The following is a 21683-nucleotide window of genomic DNA, read 5'->3' on the forward strand; positions in this document are numbered from 1 at the left end:
CAGAATGGAATAGAAAATATGGAATGGAATGGAACAGAATGTAGAACAGAACAGAACAGAATAGAATAGAATAGAATAGAATAGAATAGAATAGAATAGAATAGAATAGAATAGAATAGAATAGAATAGAATAGAATAGAATAGAATAGAAATATAGAAAGTGAATGGAATAGAATAGAATAGAATAGAAATATAGAAAGTGAATAGAATAGAATAGAATAGAATAGAATAGAATAGAATAGAAATATAGAAAGTGAATAGAATAGAATAGAATAGAATAGAATAGAAATATAGAAAGTGAATGGAATAGAATAGAATAGAATAGAAATATAGAAAGTGAATAGAATAGAATAGAATAGAATAGAATAGAATAGAATAGAATAGAATAGAAATATAGAAAGTGAATAGAATAGAATAGAATAGAATAGAATTATAGAAAGTGAATAGAATAGAATAGAATAGAATAGAATAGAATAGAATAGAATAGAGCTGGAAGGGACCTTGGAGGTCTTCTAGTCTAGCCCCTTGCTCAAGCAGGAGGACCTATACCAGTGGTGGTGAACCTATGGCACGCCTGCCAGAGGTGGCACTCAGAGCCCTCTCTGTTGGCACGTGCGCCACCACCGCTGCCAGCAGCAGGTCCTTGTCGGTTGGTGGACTGGAAGAAAAGGGAAGGGGAAGCATTTTACATGCGTGCATGCGCGCACGGGGCCACGAGCAGGCACATGCTGCAAAGGGGGCGGGGCTAGTGCCTGCGTGATACTCACTAGCCCAGCCCCGTTCTCACGTGGTGCGGTGCCTTGTATCTGCACCCTGCGGCGCGGCGGTTGGCATTTTTGTGCCTTGCGGTACGGTGGCCCATTTTTTGCTCCCCCTTTTTTTCGTGCCAGAGGCGGCACTCAGAGGCGCCTCCCTGTCCCCTCCCCCGAGGGCACCAGAATGCCGATGCTGCCTTGGCACTTTGTGATAAACAAGTGGGTTTTGGCTTGCGGTTTGGGCACTCGGTCTCTAAAAGTTTCGCCACCACTGACCGATACCATCTCAGACAGGTGAATGTCCAGTCTCTTCTTAAAAACCTCCAGTGATGGAGCACTCTTGATTTCTGGTGGCAAGCTGTTCCACTGGGCAGCTGAGAGAAAGGGGCGGCAGAAGCTGCATCCCCCGAAAGAAGTCTTCGCCGAGAAAATGGGCGCTGAGACGCCTCATTCTCTCGCTCAGCGGAGACTTCTTTCGCGAGATCCAGCCTCTGCCGTGCTGCACCGAGAGAACAGCAAGCCGCCCCATTCTCTCGGCAGAGCACTCCACCGCCCCATTCTCTCGGCGGCTTGCCACCCCGTTCTCTCATCTCAGCAGAGACGTCTTTCGGGGGATCCAGCCTCCAGCTGCTGCATTTCCCAGCCTCGGCTTATACTCGAGTCAATAACTTTTACCAGTTTTTTGGGGTAAAATTGGGGGTCTCGGCTTATACTCGAGTCGGCTTATACTCAAGTATATACGGTATATATGTAGTATAATAAGAATATATGCACTTTTCATCAAGAAGGCCCATTTATCAATTATCCTCTTTTACTAAATTGATTGTTGGGGCAATGTAATTAATTATCTTTTGATTCTGTTTGCTGCATTCTTTTTGCATATGTTAAATAATGACTTGTATTAATTTGAAATTTGAGAAATTAATAAAGTGATTTCCAATTTTCTTTACAGCAATTTGAAACATAATTATTGCCATTGTTCTGTTCCAGCCTACAACCGGCCCTGTTGGAATGTCAGGGAGAACCCCTTTTTTATATTCAATAGGCTGGAATTAAGCCAACCAAATTTATTTGCAAAAACTAAACGAAACAGTTCAAAACAGAGTTAAACAAATACGGACTGAGACTATATCAGAAGCTCTTCAAACGGTTGCCTTCAGCATCCAGCACCTCCCACACATTCCCCTTTTAAACAGCAGTCTCAAGGCGTGGCTTCTCTTTGCCTTCTCCTGAGGTGCCTCATTGCTTTTCTTTGTTCACTTCTGCTAGTCTGCCTCCTGCTTCGAGCGTCCCTGAACAGAGCCAGCTGTGGATCGTCTTCTTCCAATCTTTCAGGCTCACACAGCTGGGTCTGAGGAGGAACAAGATGGGAGGGGCCTGGCTGAGAGCTCTGCGGTGCATCAGAACTTTCCTCTGCAACCAAAGGCTCTCCAAACCCCTCCTCCTCCTCCTCTTCAGAATTGTCCGACTCAGCTGCCGAAACCACAGGCTGACACTGAATCACAACAACCATTTCCAGTATCCCAAATTATATATCATAGCTCCCTTCTTCTAAAAACAACCCTTTTCAATCAGTAAATCCCAAGTTCATTTGTTCATTTTTGTCCATGTTCAGCAAAAGGTCCATAAACAGTTTCCAGTCTTTTATAAAAGTAGTTATTGTTTCTTCCCTTACAAGACAAGTCAATTTGGCCATTTCAGCTAGTTCTGCCATCTGTGTAATCCACTTCTTCATTTTTGATATCTCTCTATTTTTCCATCGCTTATATACTAGCATATACTAGCTTCGCTACAATTACCATATATAAAACCAAGCATTGTGACTCTTTTCTAATTGAGTGTACATAAGCCCTGGTCAAAAAAGTTCTGTAATTGTGACTTTCAAAGTAAAATTTAGTTAACTCCGCTTGTGTGTCTTGTATCAATGGTCGGTCTTTGGTATCATCTGTATGTATTTTTGCTAATGTTCATTGTTGCTGGTTTTTTTGCATTTTACATACTTTTCCAGTATTTTTGCTAATGTTCATTGTTGCTGTTTTTCTGCATTTTACATACTTTTCCAGTGTAGAGTTACTTTAGATGTAATGAAGATTAAGCCTTTTAATGAAATAGCTTGTTTAAGATTTGGCCAGCACCAGAGAAGATTTGATATCTATTTCTTGCTTAAGATGTAAATATGCTCATTTCTTTATTTTAGCAGTAGCATTCCCAAGGAGCAAAAGCTTATGGGAAAACAATCAGAACAAGGGTATGCCATCTCTCCGTTATCCATCTCCCTGTTGTGCTTGCAACACACTCAGGGGATAATAAGAGTGTCAGTTCTTGTAAGAGCACCTGCAGGATCCTTGTACCAGCTGCCACTTCTGTAGCCCCCTGAGCCTGCTTGCAATTATGAATGAGCACAACACAGGAATTCATAGGCATGACAGATATGAATTACTGTTTACTCTGCTCTTTCTACCATATAATTTTGCTTCTACACAAGCCAATTCAAGCAGAATGAGGGGAAGGAGAATATGTTTAGCAGTTAGCAGGATACACAAACAGGAGCAAAATGATTCCTGAGATTGAAGATACTATTGGGAAACTTCCTTCAGGTGGTATGGTTTTAAAAGTGATTATAATTTATTTTTATATTACATATTAATTGTCAAATGCTGTCTTGAAGCCTAGCTTTGCAGGTAACAAGTGGGATACTTTCAAAACAGATTTGTGTCTAAAGGAATTTGGGATTAGAAAGGCAGGTTTTTTATGGATTAAGGATTGCAGTACTTTCTTTTCCTTGCTCTTCATGGGCAATCCAGATATATCCTGTGCTAATTAAAAAGGATTTCTGAGAGTTCCTTTGATAACATTTTAACTATGGAAAACAGGTGACATTGGAAAATGAGATAAGACAGCCCCTCTATTTTCTCATAACAGCTAAAAGTCATGTAAAAAATAAGTACACCATACAGAAAGTTTTTCTTATTTAACATAAGTGGACATATCAATCTTTTACTTTAATTCATATAATATATAAAGATAAAGGTGATGTAATTGAACAAAAACGATGAAAACATGACTTTGCAATTGTTTAACACAAACCAACAGATTTATTTCCTTCAGTAGAAAAAGCAAATATATCTTTGGCACTATTGCTTGGCATTGCTACCTTTGGCAGAAACAACCTCAACTGGGTGTTTCTTATAACTGTACCATTCTCTGATAACAATTGGGATTTTTCCCCCATTTCTCCATATATAATTTTTGCACCTGTGCAAGTTTTGTACTGTTTTTCTTTTCATGCAGAGCCCATGTCAAATCACCCCTCTGCATTTTGATGAGATTTAGAAGCAGAGTTTGACTTGGTCATTCCAGCATTCTTAATTTTCCCCCCCCCCCAGCTATTCCTTGGTAGATTTACTGGAATGTTTAGGGTGATTCTCATGTAGCCATGAGATCATCTAACAGATGATCTTATAGCCTCAACCATCCTCTGACATTATGAAGAATTCATAGTAAATTCTATAATAGTGAACTGCCTAGGCTCTGATGCAGCAAATCAGCTAACATTTCTACCACAATGCTTTATAGTTGGTGTTAGGTTCTTCTGATGAAATGATGAATTTAGTTTTGCCAAACATGTTTTCTAGTACTGTGGTCAATTAACTATTTTTGCTTTGTCTTTCCTGACCACATTGTTCCAGAATGCCTGGTCTTTGTCCACGTCATGGGTCTTCAGACTTGACCCTTTTATGACTTGTGGACTTCAACTCCTAGAATTCCTCAGCCAGGCATCCACAAGTCATAAAAGGGCCAAGTTTGAAGATCCCTGGTCTAAGTGTTCATAACCAAACTTAATTTTGCCCTAATGATTTTTTATTGAAAGCAAAAGTTCCTCTTGGCATACTTACTACCCATGTAGATCTAATTTGGGCTCCTTCTAATGATAGACTCATGCACTTTCACATCAGTAATGGCAAGAGCTATCTGTAGGTCACTTGATGAAATGTAGGGGTTCAGTAACTTATTTTTGCATCTTACATTCTGTTCCCAAGTTGAATTTGCTGGGATGGACTGGCCTGGCAAATTGGCAGTTATTTGAAATCTCTGTTTGTAGATGATCTTCTAGATGGTGGAATGATTGATGTCTAACTTTTCAGTGAGCTTTCTAAATCCTTCCCAGACTCATAGACATACATAATGTTCTTTCTAAAGAGTTCAGAGAGCTCTTTCAATCTAGACAGTGTAATGTCACGCACTTCAACAACAAAGAGAAAAGCAAATGAAATATCTAATGTTTAAATAAGACAAATTCCTCCCATTTCATCTCAACTGATATTTTATCATTTGCACCTTATCTGGTAAACCTGATTCTAATTTTAGATAGCTGATGTGATAAATGTAGGAGTATAATTACTTTTTCATCATGTAAAATTTGCATTTATATTTATTTAAATTACATACCATCTTTATCAATATTATGGAAATAAAGATCAAATATATAAAAATAAATTCAATGCACTCACCTTTTCATATGACTGTAAAGCTATTAGTTTTTCAAATATGGCTACCAAAGTTCTATGCAGTATTTCAGATGCAGAGTTACCAAAGAGATATATAAGGATACTACTGTATTGGTTGTTATATTTTCACTTCCTTTTCTAATAATTTAGTTTTATACAGCTGCTGCACAATCAACATCATCAATGAGCTAGGAAAAAGACAGTATCCGTATTTGTTGCTCTGTGAAACTTTTGTATGAAACCATAGATGAGTTGAGTTTTCCAGACATGGTGTTCTGGAAAAAAACAAGCACATTTCTGACCCACACCATTCCACAACTCAAACAGTTCTGCCTAGAATAGTGCAAGATACTTAATTGATAATCCAGAGTTTCACATGCTTTTGCTGCTCACTCATATAGCTTTGAATCTTTTTCCTAAAATGGGTAAATGAAGGAATATGATATTTTTGACTCATTTGTTTAATTAAGTTCTCTTTGTCTAGCTTTAGGATGTGTGGAAAACATCATATTTCACATCATATTTATGCAGAAATACTGAAAATTCAAAAGGGTTCATAAATCTTTAAATTCTATTGTAGACAGTCAATAGAAATCTGTAGTCAAGCCTGAAGCTAGACTTTAGCATAATCTCAAGCCAGTTTCAAATATGTAAAGAAAGTTTGCATCATGCAGAATTGCCTGCAGAAGAGAAACCGTTATGAACTAAGAATTTCCTAATAACTTCCTGGCTAAAAGTAGTAAGGCAAGGTAGGCAGAAATGAAGAGAACATGTGGTACACACCATTCCCAAGAGTTCATCCAAGTCTATAGGTGTTATAAATTGAAATTTATACTTGGAACTGTACAATATTCATATATTTAACTCAATTGTGACATCTTGATTTTTTCAGGGTTTTTTTATTTCATTAAAAGTTTGACAAATATGGAAGATCAAAGTTTGTAATCAAAAGTTTGAGAGAACACAGAATATGAGTCATCCCCTTCACAATCTAAAATAATTCAGTTGTCCACAAGCTTCAAATATATGATTGAATATTATAAATATTATGTGTATTTAATATATTTATAATATAAAGTATACACAATCACCTAGCAGACAACAATCCGAGGCAAGTGTGGAAGGGACTGCAGCACTTAACCAACTGCAAGGGCAGTACGAGGAGCATGGTTAACACCGATGCCTCATTGTCTGAGGAGCTGAATATTCTCTTCACTCGCTACGAGGTAAAAAGACCAGACCCCGTAGCCTCTGCTGGCCAGCCTTCTGATTTTCAGCAACTCACCCTATCTGAAGACCAAGTGAGAACTGTATTGAAGGCTGTGAATCCCAGCAAAGACGCAGGCCCAGATGGGGTGCTGGGGATAGTTGTTAAGAATTGTGCCAATTAGCAGGGGTCCTGACAAGGATTTTTAACATCTCCTTGCAAACGGCATGTGTACCATTGTGCTTGAAAGCAGCTACCATTGTCCCAGTCCCCAAGAAAACTGCAGTTGAGTGCCTGAATGACTACAGACCTGTTGCATTAACGTCTGTAGTCATAAAATGCTTTGAAAGACTGGTTTTCCAACATCTCAGGACATGCCTCCCACTGGATTTCGATAAACATCAATTTGCCTACAGGGGGAACAGGTCGACAGACGATGCCATAGCTACTGCTTTACACTCTGTAGCAAGTCATCTTGAGAAATCTGGAAGCTATGTCAGGATGCTTTTTGTTGATTATACCTCGGCTTTCAACACCATTTTGCCAAGCACACTCATTGAGAAGCTGACTGACTTGAAATTTTCCCCCTCCATCTGCGATTGGATTCAAGACTTTCTTAGGGACCAGTTACAAACAGTGAGGGTCAGGTCTGCTTTGTCCACCCCCCTGAAGCTTTGCACCGGCTCGCCACAGGGCTGCGTGCTTAGCCCCTACCTGTACTCTTCATACACATATGACTGTATCATCTGACCCATCTACTGCGATAATTAAGTTCACAGATGATACTACCATGGTGGGGATGAGACAGCATACAGGGCAGAGGTACAAAAACTATCCATATGGTGTTGTAACAACAACTTGCACCTGAACATTGGCAAGACGAAAGAGATGGTGCTAGACTTACGGAGGAGAAAGGAGGAATCTGCCCCACTTTACATCGGGGAGGACTGTGTGGAGAGAATTTTCTCCATTAAATTTCTGGGAGTCTACGTCTGCGAAGATCTGACCTGGAAGGTTAATACAACCCAGGTGGCCAGAAAGGCCCAACAGAGACTTCACTTTCTCAGGGTCTTGCAAGAAGGAAGAAGGAGGAACTGCCGACTATAGAAGAATGGACTTTAAAGGTTTCAGACCTGGCAGAGATGGCAAAGATATCGGCTTATTTGAAAGATCACTCGCAAGAACGTTACATTATGGAGTGGAGAAAATGGATTGAGTATATCCAGAACAAATACGGGACTAAAAAGTTTCATGTAGCATTTGAATAAGTCTTCCTTTCTTTTCTTTTTTCTTTTTTTTATATATTTAATAGTAATAGTGTTTGTAGTTATCCTATTTGAGCTAGAGAGTGATAGATTTTAGAGTTTGTGGTTGTTAGCATTTGGATGCTTATGATTGTTTTTATTTGTTTTTATACCCTGTACTTAGCTTTGGGAAGTGGGGGGGGAAGGGGGGAGGGGTAGGGAGGGATGGGTATGGGAGGGGGAGGGGGGATTGTTAAAGATAAAATGTATGTTAAAACTTTTTAATTAAAAAAAAAAGAACAGGGTAGAACAACGGCTTATGACCCTCTTTTACCGGTCTACTATAGAGAGCGTACTCTTGTACTGTATTGTGGTTTGGTGTGCTGGTCTGACAGCCGCGGATAGGAAAGTATTACAGAGGGTGGTGAACACAGCACAAGACATTGTGGGCTGTCCCCTGACACCACTGGATGACATCTCCAGGGCTCGCTGCCTTGGAAGAGTGAGGAAAATTCTCAGGGATGACTCACACCCTGGATGGTATCTCTTTACTCTCCTACCAGCGGGTAGGAGTTATAGGAGTATAGCCAGCCATACCAATAGGCTGAAGAACAGCTTTTATCCATGGGCTGTTAGGCTTTTGAATGGGAAATAATTTTATAAACTTTATGCATAATTGACTTGCGAGGCCGTTGTGTTGTGCAATTAGCTCACATGGTGTAATAAAATGGAGGGTTTGTGTCACTGTAAGTTGGGGGTGGGGGCACGAAGGGAGGCTCAGCCAATCTTAATGTATACATGGTTGTTCTTTGACAATAAAGATTCATTCACAAATATATTTTATAATTATATAATGTGTAGAAACAAGAACAAAAACAAGCTCTATTATGATTCTAGATGAAATTGTTGCAGTATTGCTGCAGCATAAAACCTCAGATGGGGTGTGTGGTTCTTTATTACCATATTGAATTTTGAGTTTTCTTCCACCTGAACTTTAATGTGCTTTGTCATTCAGTTGACATAACTCATATATGTTTCATAGGATGCCTTTAAAAGAATGCCACAGAGGTCACTAGGAACAGTTATATTAATTGTGCTAGTAAATTACCTATTCTGGCTTGAATATTGACAGATTCATTTCATTCCTTGACATTTATTCCTTTAACACCATGGAATCCAGTTGTAGCATCTTCAAATAGAACCCTAACAGAACTTGTGCTTTGGGTATAAATCCATCTACAACATCATCTTAATTTAGACTGTAGTTTGGCCATCACTGTTCAGAGATGTTCATACTTAGAGAGAATTTCCCAGATATTGAAACTTCAGTAATATCTCCCATAGTGGATCAAATCAAATGTATATTCTGCATTATGTATTGGACCTGCAATAGTGAGAGAGGTCATTGTTATAAGTACTATGAACTGTCAACCCTTTAAGGTTGTCTAAACCAACAAATCAAAGTTATGAAAGCTAAGACTACTTTTATTATTAAGGTTATAATAAGATAATCTTGCAAGTCTGAATATGCCTGTCCTTCCCTACCTTTATGCAAAAGAGAATAAAACATAGATGCTTTCTCAAACTACATTCCTGCTTTACACTCAGACTTCCCTTATCTGCCCGTTTTCTTGATTTCAGCTGTTCTTCCGGTTCCTTAAGATTATTATTTTTTATTTTTATATGTATTTATGTATGTGATAAAAAACTTGATTTTTTTCTGTTAATTTTGTTTTTTGTTTTTTAAGTTTTTTTCCCACCAAAAGGAAATTTTGACTCTGAAGGACAGATTTTTGAACAGTGAGAATCAATAACAGACAAAGTATTTGCAGAGTTGATGTAGAGTGACTCATTCTTGTAACCAATGCTCTTTATAAAATGGAGAGAATACAAAATATTAGCAATGAATTTATTAGATTCCTTTTATATTTATAGTCTTTCTCTTCATAAACTTGTGAAATAAGAAGAATGAGTTCTTTGTAGAAAACTGTGTAACACTGTCTGGCAGTATAATACTTGTTTATTCTACTTGCGTGCTAGTAGGATAGTTCTGCATTTTTGTATTGGCTTATCTTATTATTGGCCTTGGCATTTTCTGATCTGTTAGATCTAAAAGATAAAGTCAGAATAAACAAGCAATAGGACAGTCCAGACAAAATTCAAAAAAAGATTCAAAAGATCTTGGAGTAGATAACATTTGTTACATATAATATTGTATGATCAACTTATGCACTTGTCTATGCTTCTGATACTCAAATGCCTGCAAGAGGGAAAGCCAGGTCTTTAGAGCTTTCCAAACAATAGGAAGAGTTAGTGCCATCCAAATATTGGGCAGGGTGGTGGTGGTATGATGGAGGAGGAGGGAGGGGGAGGAGAGGGAGGAAGGGTAGTGTTACATAGGACAGTTACAACAAAGAAGTAATGTCTCTTAGGTCTCACAAGATGACATTGCTTAAGTGACATGATGCAGAGTATACTCACTCAATCAGATCTTAACAAATGGCCAAAAGTAATTAGACACAGGTGATCCTGCAACTAACCAGAGCCTGAGCTCTCAAGGATTTTATATGCAAAAGCCACCACCTGGGATTGTATCTAAAAACCCAATATAGTTCCTGCTGCTTGCGTAGTAAGATTGCATCTCAATTTCCATGGAAGATACTTACGTTTTAACTACTACTGTGATTAATTTTGAGTGTTGAATGATCCCATGAGGTCTGCTTTGGGAGGCAAAAGATAGGATATTAATATTAAAACATAATTCTGACTACAGTGTATTGAGTTCAGGTGTAGGAAAGCAAACCTTTTATCTATTTTGTAATATTTATAGCTTGTACCAATCCTAAGTATTCTAGACAAGGTGAAACAAACCAAGGTACTAAAAAAATACAATACTTCAAAGGCAACATTTAATCCTTCCAAAGGCCAAATGTTTCTTAAAACAATGCTGCTTTGGCTTGCTTTCACGATATTTACAGAAGAGGGTCTATCCATATTCACAGAGAGATTATTGCATAAAATACAAAATATCATTAAAAGCTTATTACCAGGCCCTTGTCCCACAAACCTCACAGGCAGAATATTTAATGTCAAAACAATTTGGCCAATATTATTTGAGTTATCTCTGTGTTTATCTGTGCTAGTTTAGTAACTTACAGATTTGTTTGTAAAAATTTATAGCCAAAATGCCTTACATTTTGTTAACTGGAAAAACAGATTCCTGGGAAGGTAATAGATGTGGACTACCCAGACCAATTACAAAATTACCTCACAAAATATCTGCCTGGTTGTGAGAGGAATTGCTCACAAAATACACATTTACTAGCAGGCAAACTGATGAATGTGCAACCCATCATATTCTTTATTTTTATTTATTTTTATTTATTTTAATTCCATTTATATCCCGCCCTTCTCCGAAGAGTCAGGGCAGCTTACAAGCTTAGCAGTAGCCTTCATTCTATGTATATGCCTGCTTATTAGGGCTTTCACACACACCCCAAGCGGCATTATTACAAAGTCAGTTTAATTGCCCCCAACAATCTGGGTCCTCATTTTACCTACCTCGGAAGGATAGAAGGCTGAGTCAACCTTGAGCCTGGTGGGATGCGAACCTGCACTAATTGCAGGCAGCTGGTGTTACTTAAGGAGGCATTAGCCCACTGCTCCACCAAGGCTCTAAGCCTTTAGCCCTGAACTTGAAGATACTTCCATAAGCATTTTGGGGAGCGGGACGAATGTCAAGTAATAAAACATATATTGTGAGGCTGCAAGAATATAATATTGTTAAAAAGCCAGTTGAGGCAAAAAGAACAGGCAACACTGAAAAAGTGGCCAAGGGCATAATTGTATTTGTTATCACCTCTTTAGAGAATCTAAAGCTACCCTGTTTCTCCTGAAGCTTGGCAGATGAACGGTAGCTAAGTCCTTGTTGAAGATACATTCAAAGAGAAACATAAATAAAAAGCAATTTTGAATTACATATTTGAAATAAAAATGGAAAAAAAAATCTCGTATGAACTTACATTAGAAGTACGATAAAACAAATCTTTTGGGGGCAAATTTTGTTCAGAGATGGGAAAATAATTTTAAAAATGCAGAAGTTATTTAAAAACCACACATTTATAAATGCAACGTATTTCTGTAAAATACAATGGTATTTAGAAGAGGTCTATCATGTCATGGTGTAAAAGTTTCTTTCAAATCAAGGATTTGACAATTTCATGGAAATGGCCGTGGTGTTTATAGACTATAAAAATGGCTTTCAGTTGTCTTATTTGGAAATAAAGGAAGTTTCTCATCTGGACCCTCATCTTTCTAGTGATATCCAGTCCAAGTCCAATCCCATTTAGCTTTTTGAAACCAGTATAAGTGGACTAACTGCTGCCATCTACTTTCAGTACTGTAGCTATATTTTCTTGAAGCTGGATAATTAAGACAAAAATCCATAGGCCTATCCTAAATTAGAAGAATAAGGAATTGCAAAATGTTATTTATTTTTCTATCCACATAATGAAAATCTAAAATGTACAGTCACACACTAATTATAAAATTCCTTTGAGAAGATGAGAGGATATAACTATAGAAGTGTGACTCATTCTAGGAAATGTTCATATAATAATCTGTTCTAGAATTTATGGGACCATGGGAATAAAATGTCATTTAGTTGTACAGGCTTTAAAAGGCAGGAAAAAAACACCCTAAGTACAATGCAAATAAAAAAATTAAATTGTTGATATATTGTTTTTGTGTTTGATATGACTTGTAATTAGTATGTTGTTCACATTTTAATTGAATGTAGTGCATCTTTCTTACCAGGAAACTGAGTATAGGATTCCTGCCTTAAATTCCCAAACATCTAAATATATACATTATTTATGGTGAAGTAAATCTTTCATTGATCATGCTAGTGTTATTCATGAAAGCAGAGCATACATTCTCTTTTCCTACACACCTAGTGAATGAATGTTTGTGTGCAACAACTAATTTCATAAAATCATACAATTGGCAGGGACCCCAGAGGTAATTTCCACCAACAGAAGGCAGAGTTAATGCAGTAGAACCTCTGATACATTCTTTAGCATCTGCTGTTTCACTTCAGTTGACAGGAGGTTGCAGTGAGAAAAGGATTTGTGCTACTGTTGTTTAAAAAAATGGAAGCCTGCAGTGACTACACTTAGGCATTTTTTTGAATGTTTGAGTACTAAAGAAGTCCCATCAGTTAAAATTCACTACCAAATGCATATGCATATGATGATAAGTATGTTGCTATGAGTAATGTTCATCTCTGGACCAAAAAATAATAATAATGTAAAGATGGTGAACTTGGAAGAGCTGGTTTGTGTGATCAAGAATGAAGTGGCCAACCTCTGACAGCAACTGATGAGTTTCACATGAGAAAGCTTGATGAACTGATTAATGACTATTGGCAAATCATTCCAAGGGAAATTGCTGTCAAAATTGCTGTTTCACAAGAGCATGTGGGTCATATTATTGATGTTCTTCAATATCTTTTCTGTTGACTTTAAGAAGCTTGTCCAACATTGGGAGAAGTGTATGGCAAATGGTGGTGATTATGTCAGGAAAAAACCCAGCTAACAATAGAACTCATTTCAAGGATATTTTTTCCTGTTTCATTTATTAATATAACCCATTTAAACTAAAGTTATGGAGTCAAAACAATTTTCATTCAATTCTTTAAGCCCCAAACCCTGCTAGTTTAGATACACTGGAGCTTCATTGACAGGTAAATATTCAGATTCTATTTGAAGACTTCTGACAACAGACAACTTACAATGTCACATGACAGCCTGTTTCACTGGCTGACAATTCATACATTACCATACTGGTTACATTACCCTATTAAAAATAAAGGTCCTTCCAAAAAATGGGTCTTGTTTCCTAATTTTGCCAGCCTTGCGGGACTTGGCAAGCATCAGTAATAAGCTGACAGATCTGTAGTTTTTTCCTGCTTTTGAAGAATATTTTACCTTTGTTTTGCTTCAATATTTTAGTGACTGACTTTCTTTTTTAGAAAAAAAAGGCAAAAAAAATGTCCCTCCCCCTCGACTTCCCTTGCTTGCATAATTCCTTCCCTTGGTTTTCATCAATTGAACAGTCCTATATTGAAATTTATTGGTTTATATATTACTCTTAACCTAAACATGGCAAATTGTGTTGCAATAAATAAAATGAAAAATACAGTAATAAAGCAATGAAAATGATTGAGCTATTTGCCACAGTGAAAAGCAAACATGCCAGGGGGCAAAAAAGGCCGGTGAATCAGTAACACATTCAGGAATTTCTCCAAGAAGCTTTTATTAAGAAGAACAATAATATGTGCTTGAGAATTTCACTGTAGAGATTTTGTCTTGAAATAGTCCTCAATCAGGTAAGAATCCCACAATCATCACCAGTTTGCACATATAATAAAAAAGGTTCATATGGGCTGAAATGTTCTAGCAAATACAAGCTCCAAATTTAGAAACTTGCAGGTCATAACTAATAGATTGGAATTATGTCCCAATTAATGGGCAGCCAGTGGCTAAAAATGAAGTCATACTGGTTTAGATTTTAAAATATATTATGCTGAAGTCTTAGAAATATCTTTAAGACAGTTTTCATGTAGAGTCCTTTCAGTAACTGTAAAAGAATGAGAGCTAAGGTATGAATCACTCTGTGGTCCAGGAAAATTCCCAGCTGGTACACCAAACTGAGTTGAAAGTAGCACTGTTAGACGTTCAGTGAAAAATCTGGTTTCTAATGTACCCACACTCCATGTTAAATGCTTCCTCCTACAGTATCAGTTCAACCCAGTATGAATCTGGATGTCTTCTCAACAGATAGATTTGAAAATATTCTTCGGTAGCACCTCCATCTTATCAGGTTCAGTCTCATTCTAGGCCCTCATCCATTACTACTGACAGATTTCAGTCTAGACCAGGGGTAGGCAACATAGGCTGTTTTATGACTCGTGGAATTCAACTCCCAGAATTTCTGAGTCAGCATGGCTCAGTTTGGAAACCTTTCCCATTCCCCTCAGCATGGCTGGCTCAGGAATTCTGGGAGTTGGAGTCCATGAGTCATAAAAGAGCCGAGGTTGCCTATCCCTGGTCTAGACCGTGCATCTTTTATCTATTGAATGTAGAATTGAGAGATCGATATAGGTATCATTATTATACTGATAGCATTTTGCCCCAGGTCAATGAGTAAACTTTTGAAGTCGTCTTAAGTGTTAACAGAGAGATGAGGTCTAATGTGCAACATCCTGTAGTCTGCCACATTTGTAATACAATTTTAGTAGATTATTTTTTCATTTCTTCCACCCCTTATGACATATTAAACCTTTTAAATCATAAGACTTGAAAAGTAAAAATGTTCATATATAATATATGAAATCATCACAGAATATCGTGTTGTATTACTGTTATTAATTAAAGCTTTAAAAATGCATCATACATCATGCAACATGTAACATGAGTTTTTACCTTCTAGCCTTCGGAATGATTTGATTACATGATTGTTTCACCAGACCAGCTCACATTTAATTATACCAAATGTGTAAATAACTATTAGCAATCGTAGGAAATTTTGCGTTAATTTATGTCACTATGAAATTTTAACTTTTCTGAAGTTCTCGTCTAGGAGGCAACTTGAAACTCCTTTATATATCTATTTTTTCATTAGAAAATAAATTTTAGATGCTTTTGGGAGTTAATACACAATATGAAGTATGTTTAATTGCAAATTTTATTGAGTAATGAAGTTTGCCTATAGGGATTGATGGGGCAGTTGATTACAACTGAATGAAAACAGTTTTTGCTTGTTAAATAGGATAAATGTACAAGTAACTAAAATGGATATCAATATTTATATGTTTTTATTAATAAGTAACAAGATTTTTTTTCCTTATCAGCATATTCTTGATATGACATTTGGAGCAGGAGGTCACACAAAGGCAATTTTACAAAAGGCAAAGGATATTAAAATATATGCACTCGACAGAGACCCCGCAGCTTATAAATTAGCTCAACAACTTTCTGCATCTTATCCGTGAGTATAATTTTTATTTTTTGTTTGATGAGTGATTATGTACTGTTATTGTGTTGACCCCTCGTGACCAACAAAAACATTTTTTTCATGGTGATCTGTCCCTAACTTGTTATACCCATCAGTACTTTAACTGAGTTCATCCTTCTCATTGCTTGTCCCTTTCTTTTTCCTTGCAATTTTCTCATCTTTAGATCCTTCTTCAGAGAGTTGGCTGTTTTCCGTAATATGTCCAAAGTAAGATAAATTAAGTCTGTTTGTACCTTGAGCGAGAATTCTGGGAATCACATGTTTGATAATACATTTGTTTGTTTTTTTGACTATCCATGATATTCTCAGAAGTCTTCTCCATCATCAAATTAGTATTAGTGCGTTTTCCATCCTCCTTCAGTCCAAACACACACGTAGTCTCTACAAAGCATGGCCATGACCTTTATTGATTCCAGGATTGGAAATCAATTGCCTTCTAAAGTGGGAATCCACTATAAAATGTATGTATGTAGATAGGTAGGTAGGTATTTATTTATTAAGCAAATTTATATACCTGTCCATCTCACCAAAGGCAGCTCTGGATGACATACAGCAAATTCCCTGTAGGTTTTATAGAACCAATCAGGGTTCCAATTCTGTTGTGTACAGTGCTTGTTTTGGTATGTAGCCTCCATGTAGCCAAGGCCATTTGCTTTACTTCCTGAAAATGAAAGGCGACCAAAACAAGAATGTTACAGTGTGTCAGAGCTTCAACGTGGACATATCAATACATTCTCTAGCGACACAAAGAACCTAACAACAGAATATTCAAGGACAAGGCTTTATGTTATTTGTTCTACGGATCTGATACAAACACTTATGATTAGCCGCTCCTGTAAAATCTACAAGTGTACACAAATTAATATTGTATGTCAATTCTGGACTTTAAGCCCTATTGCTGTTTCTTGCCTTTACATGACAACGTACTTTTTTTCCATCTGTTTCTCAACCTTGTTGAGGAATTTGTTTTGATAATAACCTTGTCTGATCTCAGATGTATTACCTCTAATCTTGGTGGCATCAACCTTAACATCAACTTTGGCAAGGTATAACTTTGTGATTTAAAACCACTCTGGGAATTGAAATCCATCATTTTAATTTCATATTAATTTTAATTGCAGCTTTTAACACCATTGGTACATTTTTTAAAATAAATTTATTTCTAGGGTATCCAGTGCCAATTTTAATTTCTATTATTTTAACAGTTGCAATCAGGTATGAAACTTTACTGCGTCAAGAGAACAGTTTTTCATTTCTCAGTTGCCTTTTCTTGATTACTATGTACGTTGTTTGGCAAATGTTATAATATATAAACACAAGTACACACCCACACACATATACAAATACACATGCAAACATGGAGACACACCCATTTATTGTGTCATTGAAGCTGATGTTTATGTAGGTTGAAGAATATTACCTTTTCAGTATACAACTACTGTAAATTGTTTAGTGAAAATCTGATGAAAATAGCTAGTTTTCTGTTCAGGATTGTTATGAGAGATTTCTAATTTCCACATTGCAAAGATTTCATAGTAATTTCAGTGAGGAAAAAAATGTGTTTTCATTTTCATTCATTCTGCATACGTTTTTGTATCTGTCCATAAAGTTTTATTATACTTAATTTTATGGTGGCTTAGCTGAAATATATGACACTTTGTGAAAGCTTCTTGTTTAGAAACAGAGGGTATAAATTTCTCAGATAATTATACATTTAAGTAAAACATTAATGACTGTGAAAACCCAACTTTGATCACATTGTGAATCCAACAAAACTCTACTGGACTATTGTGGCAGCTCAATGGATAGCACCTTGGTGAACAGAATGAGGCCACCATACAGATTACAAATTCCCTAAAATCAATACGAGGTTTTGGGCTGGTGGGCCTAATTCAAATGTTAGGAAGTTGTGGTTTCTCTTTAAAAATGGTGCTTCGGGGTGATTGTCCACTCAACATCATATACTATAGCAGTTAAGGCTTTGAAATTCTTACTCAACTTTAATGCTCACTGGATACCTTTGAATGAGTTATTCTTTTCTTGGTCCAACTTATTTCAGAGTTCTGTTAGAATAATTGGAAATTGCTCCCTATTTTTATATCTTGAGCTCACAGATGAAAGGTAATGTGTATAAATGCAGTGAACAAAATCAATAAGTAACAGCTCACAGAGCACCAGTTTACTGGAATGCTAACAGGTAGTACCTGGAGCTTTCTATCTGCAGGATATTCCTGATAATCCCTGCTGATCTTGATCACTCCAGGCAATTGAATATAATTTCAAAGCACTGACCTTTGTAAGAAAACCTGCAGGGTTCTTACAGGATGCCGAAGTATTCTTGCAGATAAAAACAGATGTATTTATGTGTAGCCCAGTTTTTTATGCATTTTTATGAATTTTGGAGGGTTCTATATGCTGCCATGAGTGCTTAGGCAACTATAACAAATGATCATAATATTTTATTGTATTTTATTATTTATGTACAGTATTTAATGTTTAATACTGTCAATTTATTATAAATGTGTAATAATAATACTATCAAAATCTGAAAATCAAAATTGAAAGGTAATAGCTATGGTAATCCCAGTGGTTATCAGCAAATTGTGTGTCATACCAAACAATTTTGGTTGGCACTTAGCAAATCTGTACATTGACAAAATTTTCATGTCTCAATCGTAAAAGCCACACTGCTTGGACCTGCACATATAAAACAGTACGTTAAGGCGTTCTAGGCTCTTGGGAAGAATTTGATGCGTATGAAGTGCAACACCAGCTAAACGACTGGCAGTTGTGACTTCACATTGTTGTGAACAGATAATAACAATAGTAACAATAAGATAGCAACAAACAGCAAATGCCAACTCTGCAAAGAAGCTGAAGAAGCAGCCGACTGCCTAATTAGCTGCTGCAAGAAGATCGCACAGACTGACTAAAAACAATGGCATAGCAAAGTAGCAACAATGGTGCATTGAAGATCTGCAATACCATTTTCCTGCAAGCAAAAACGTCAACGAAGTATTAGAAACTGAAAACGCTAACTTTTCTGGGTCTTCAGAATTCAAACAGTTGCCACCTAAGACCCCAGACTTAAGCATCAATAAAAAAATATTAAAAACTCTGAATGTTGCAGAACCAGGATACAGCAGAATAGAAGACAAAGAATTGGAGGAAACCACAAAATACAAAGATTTGCAAATAGAAGTAGAACAGCTGTGGCAAAAGAAAGCAAAAGTAGTATTAACAGCAATAGGCATCTTGGGTATAACCCCCAAGACATCTGGAGCACCACTTGAACACCATTGGTGTTGACAAAATCACCATCAATCAGTTGCAAAAGGCAACTTTACTTGGAGCAGCTTTCCTCCTGCAACAATACCTTTAATACAATCAAATAACATCTGTCTATCCCAAGTACTTGGGAAAGACTCAATAGATGGATTAAAATGCTGCCTACACACAAAAATTACCTGCACATAATGTATTTTTAAAATTATTTACCGTATATACTTGAGTATAAGCCGAATTTTTCAGCCCACTTTTTGGGCTGAAAAAATTCCACTTCGGCTTATACTCCAGTCAACAAAAAAACTTACCGAGGACTTGTGCGCGGCCGAGGCTTTGGTGCTTTCGGGATCGCGCGCACCTCTCCCAAGCCACTGCCGTCCGGAGACCTGCCGAAGTTTGGGGAGGTGCGCGCGCACCTCCCCAAACCTCCCCAAACTTCGGCAGGTCTCCGCTGCGGAAAGAAGCAGGCAGGCAGGGCGCGGAGGTCCGGAGACCTGCCGACGTTTGGGGAGGTTTGGGGAGGTGCGCGCGCACCTCCCCAAACCTCCCCAAACTTCAGCAGGTCTCCGGACGGCGGCGGCTTGGGAGAGGTGCGCGCGATCCTGGAAGCACCGAAGCCTCGGCCGCGCGCAAGTCCTCGGTAAGCTCCGGGCGGTCACTTTCTTCGCGTCTCCTGAGGGAAGGGGGGGCGACTGGAGCGGGCGTGTTTCCTCGCCTGCTGGGCGCCGCGATTTGCCCGGGGAACGCGCGGGCCCCGAATGGCAGCGTGGAGCGAGGAAGCGGACAGCCAGGGCTTCCCCGAGAGCCGCGGCCAGACAGGGTATTCCTGTGTATTCAGGCTTGCAAAATGGCGGATCAAGCCTCTGCTGGCGGCAGAGGCTTGCAGAGCACGGATCCAGCCTCCGCCGGCGGCGGAGGCTTGCAGAACGGCGGATTGGCTTATACTCGAGTCAATAACTTTTTTCAGTTTTTTGGGGTGAAATTGGGGGTCTCGGCTTATACTCGAGTCGGCTTATACTCAAGTATATACGGTATATGCCTACCCATCTCAGTTACATGATTCTGGTTAGCTAACAGGAGTCACTGTATGAAATGGGCAGCTATAAAAATTTCATAAAGAAATAAACTCTATTTAAGGCAGAATAAAACAGTATAGAATAAATTGGCAAAGCCACACTCATTTGAGAACCTGCAGCACCTGGAAATCTTAACAAATCTGCATGGATGACTGATGCCCTATCTGAGGAGTGGATAAGAGGTATTGACTGAGAAACGAAGAAGAAGAAATGGTCCATTCTCCTTGTGGTGGATAATTGTTCTTAGCCAATCCCAAGTGAATCATCTTACAAACATGAAACTGAAATTTTTTGCCTCCGAACACTGCATCAAAATTTCGACCTCTTGACCAAGGCATTCAACATTCAAACATTCAAAATGCTTTACCAAGGCCAGCTTCTGCAGTCAGTCATTGCTGAAACGCAAGCCTGTGCAAATGCAAACACTAAATCTGAATCCTAACCCTGATTCAGAAGCAATTTTCCAATCAGTATTGACCAAGGTACAACCCAGCAGAAAAGTGCTTGGAAGCAACTGATGAAGGAGTTGATGAGGAGGACACAGAAATTGCAGATAAAGGTAAGCCAAGTGGTATAGCTATTGTTGAAAGTGCTTTCTCCACTTTCCTTCATAAGAAGAATAAGAAACAAACTAATTTTTTTTCCAGAAAGAATGATCAAACCATGAAAAAAAATGCATATGTAAATGTATTGATTTTGTATGATACTGTATTGTATGAATAATTTTCCTGTGTTTTCACTATTTGTGTTTCTGTATGACATTCTCTAATAAAAGCTGTACAATAAAATGTGGCACATGTACATATCAGTGCAGTTCTGTAGGTTGACTACTTTTGTTCAGTCCCTTGGGTGGTCAACTTTCAGAGTTTTTGCTGTAACAAAATGATATATGCAGCAAATATCACATTATATATATTTATATTATTTTAAAAAACGATGCTGGGTGTTTACCGTTATACTTGCAGAAAGTTAGCTTTTAATTCCTTTTTTTAAAATGCTATAATAATGCATGCACTGCTAGAACCATACGTTTAAAAGAATGGGAAGCTACATGATAGGGTTAAACTCTTACAAAGTGTTTCATTGTATGACATGCATATGTCAAGAGGAGGACTAAGTAAATGTGTTAATTGTTTCTCTGGAAATACAGGTCTTTGGGTCAAGCTAAAATCAAATAGATGAAAAAAGATATATCCTGTTTTGTATAATTGTAGGTGGCAAGGGTCTGTGCATAAAATTAAAATATAAGATTAGCCACTTATGTGAAGCACATAAAATTTGTGATAGATAGGTTTTCAATAACCATGGGTTCATTTCAGGTGAATTGATTACAAGCAGTAGAAACCTCTGCACCAGATGGTTTATCTTCTTAACTTCCCTGTTAACAATTTCAAATACCAACTATCAAATTTTGAAAAATGATATGCAGAATTAATCTTTTGAAGGAAAAGAAGGAATAGCCTGAAAAAAGAGAGCTTGTATGTACTCTAGCTATTTATGTGCATAGTTTATTCCAGTATGACAATTGTTTA

At 37.6% G+C, this 21683-nt stretch overlaps 1 protein-coding gene across 3 annotated transcripts in view; it reads left to right on the top strand.

Moving 5' to 3' along the window:
- The window catches only part of METTL15 (methyltransferase 15, mitochondrial 12S rRNA N4-cytidine), a 93463-nt gene that overhangs the window by 44930 nt on the left and 26850 nt on the right, over positions 1-21683 (top strand). For all 3 annotated transcript variants that reach the window (XM_081314728.1, XM_081314727.1, XM_081314729.1), the window contains exon 3: positions 15627-15763. In XM_081314728.1, the coding sequence (XP_081170854.1) occupies positions 15627-15763 (137 nt within the window). The remainder of the gene's footprint in view (positions 1-15626; positions 15764-21683) is intronic.

Source organism: Vipera berus (assembly GCF_964194415.1).
Source record: "Vipera berus genome assembly, chromosome: 1".
Lineage (NCBI taxonomy): Eukaryota > Metazoa > Chordata > Lepidosauria > Squamata > Viperidae > Vipera > Vipera berus.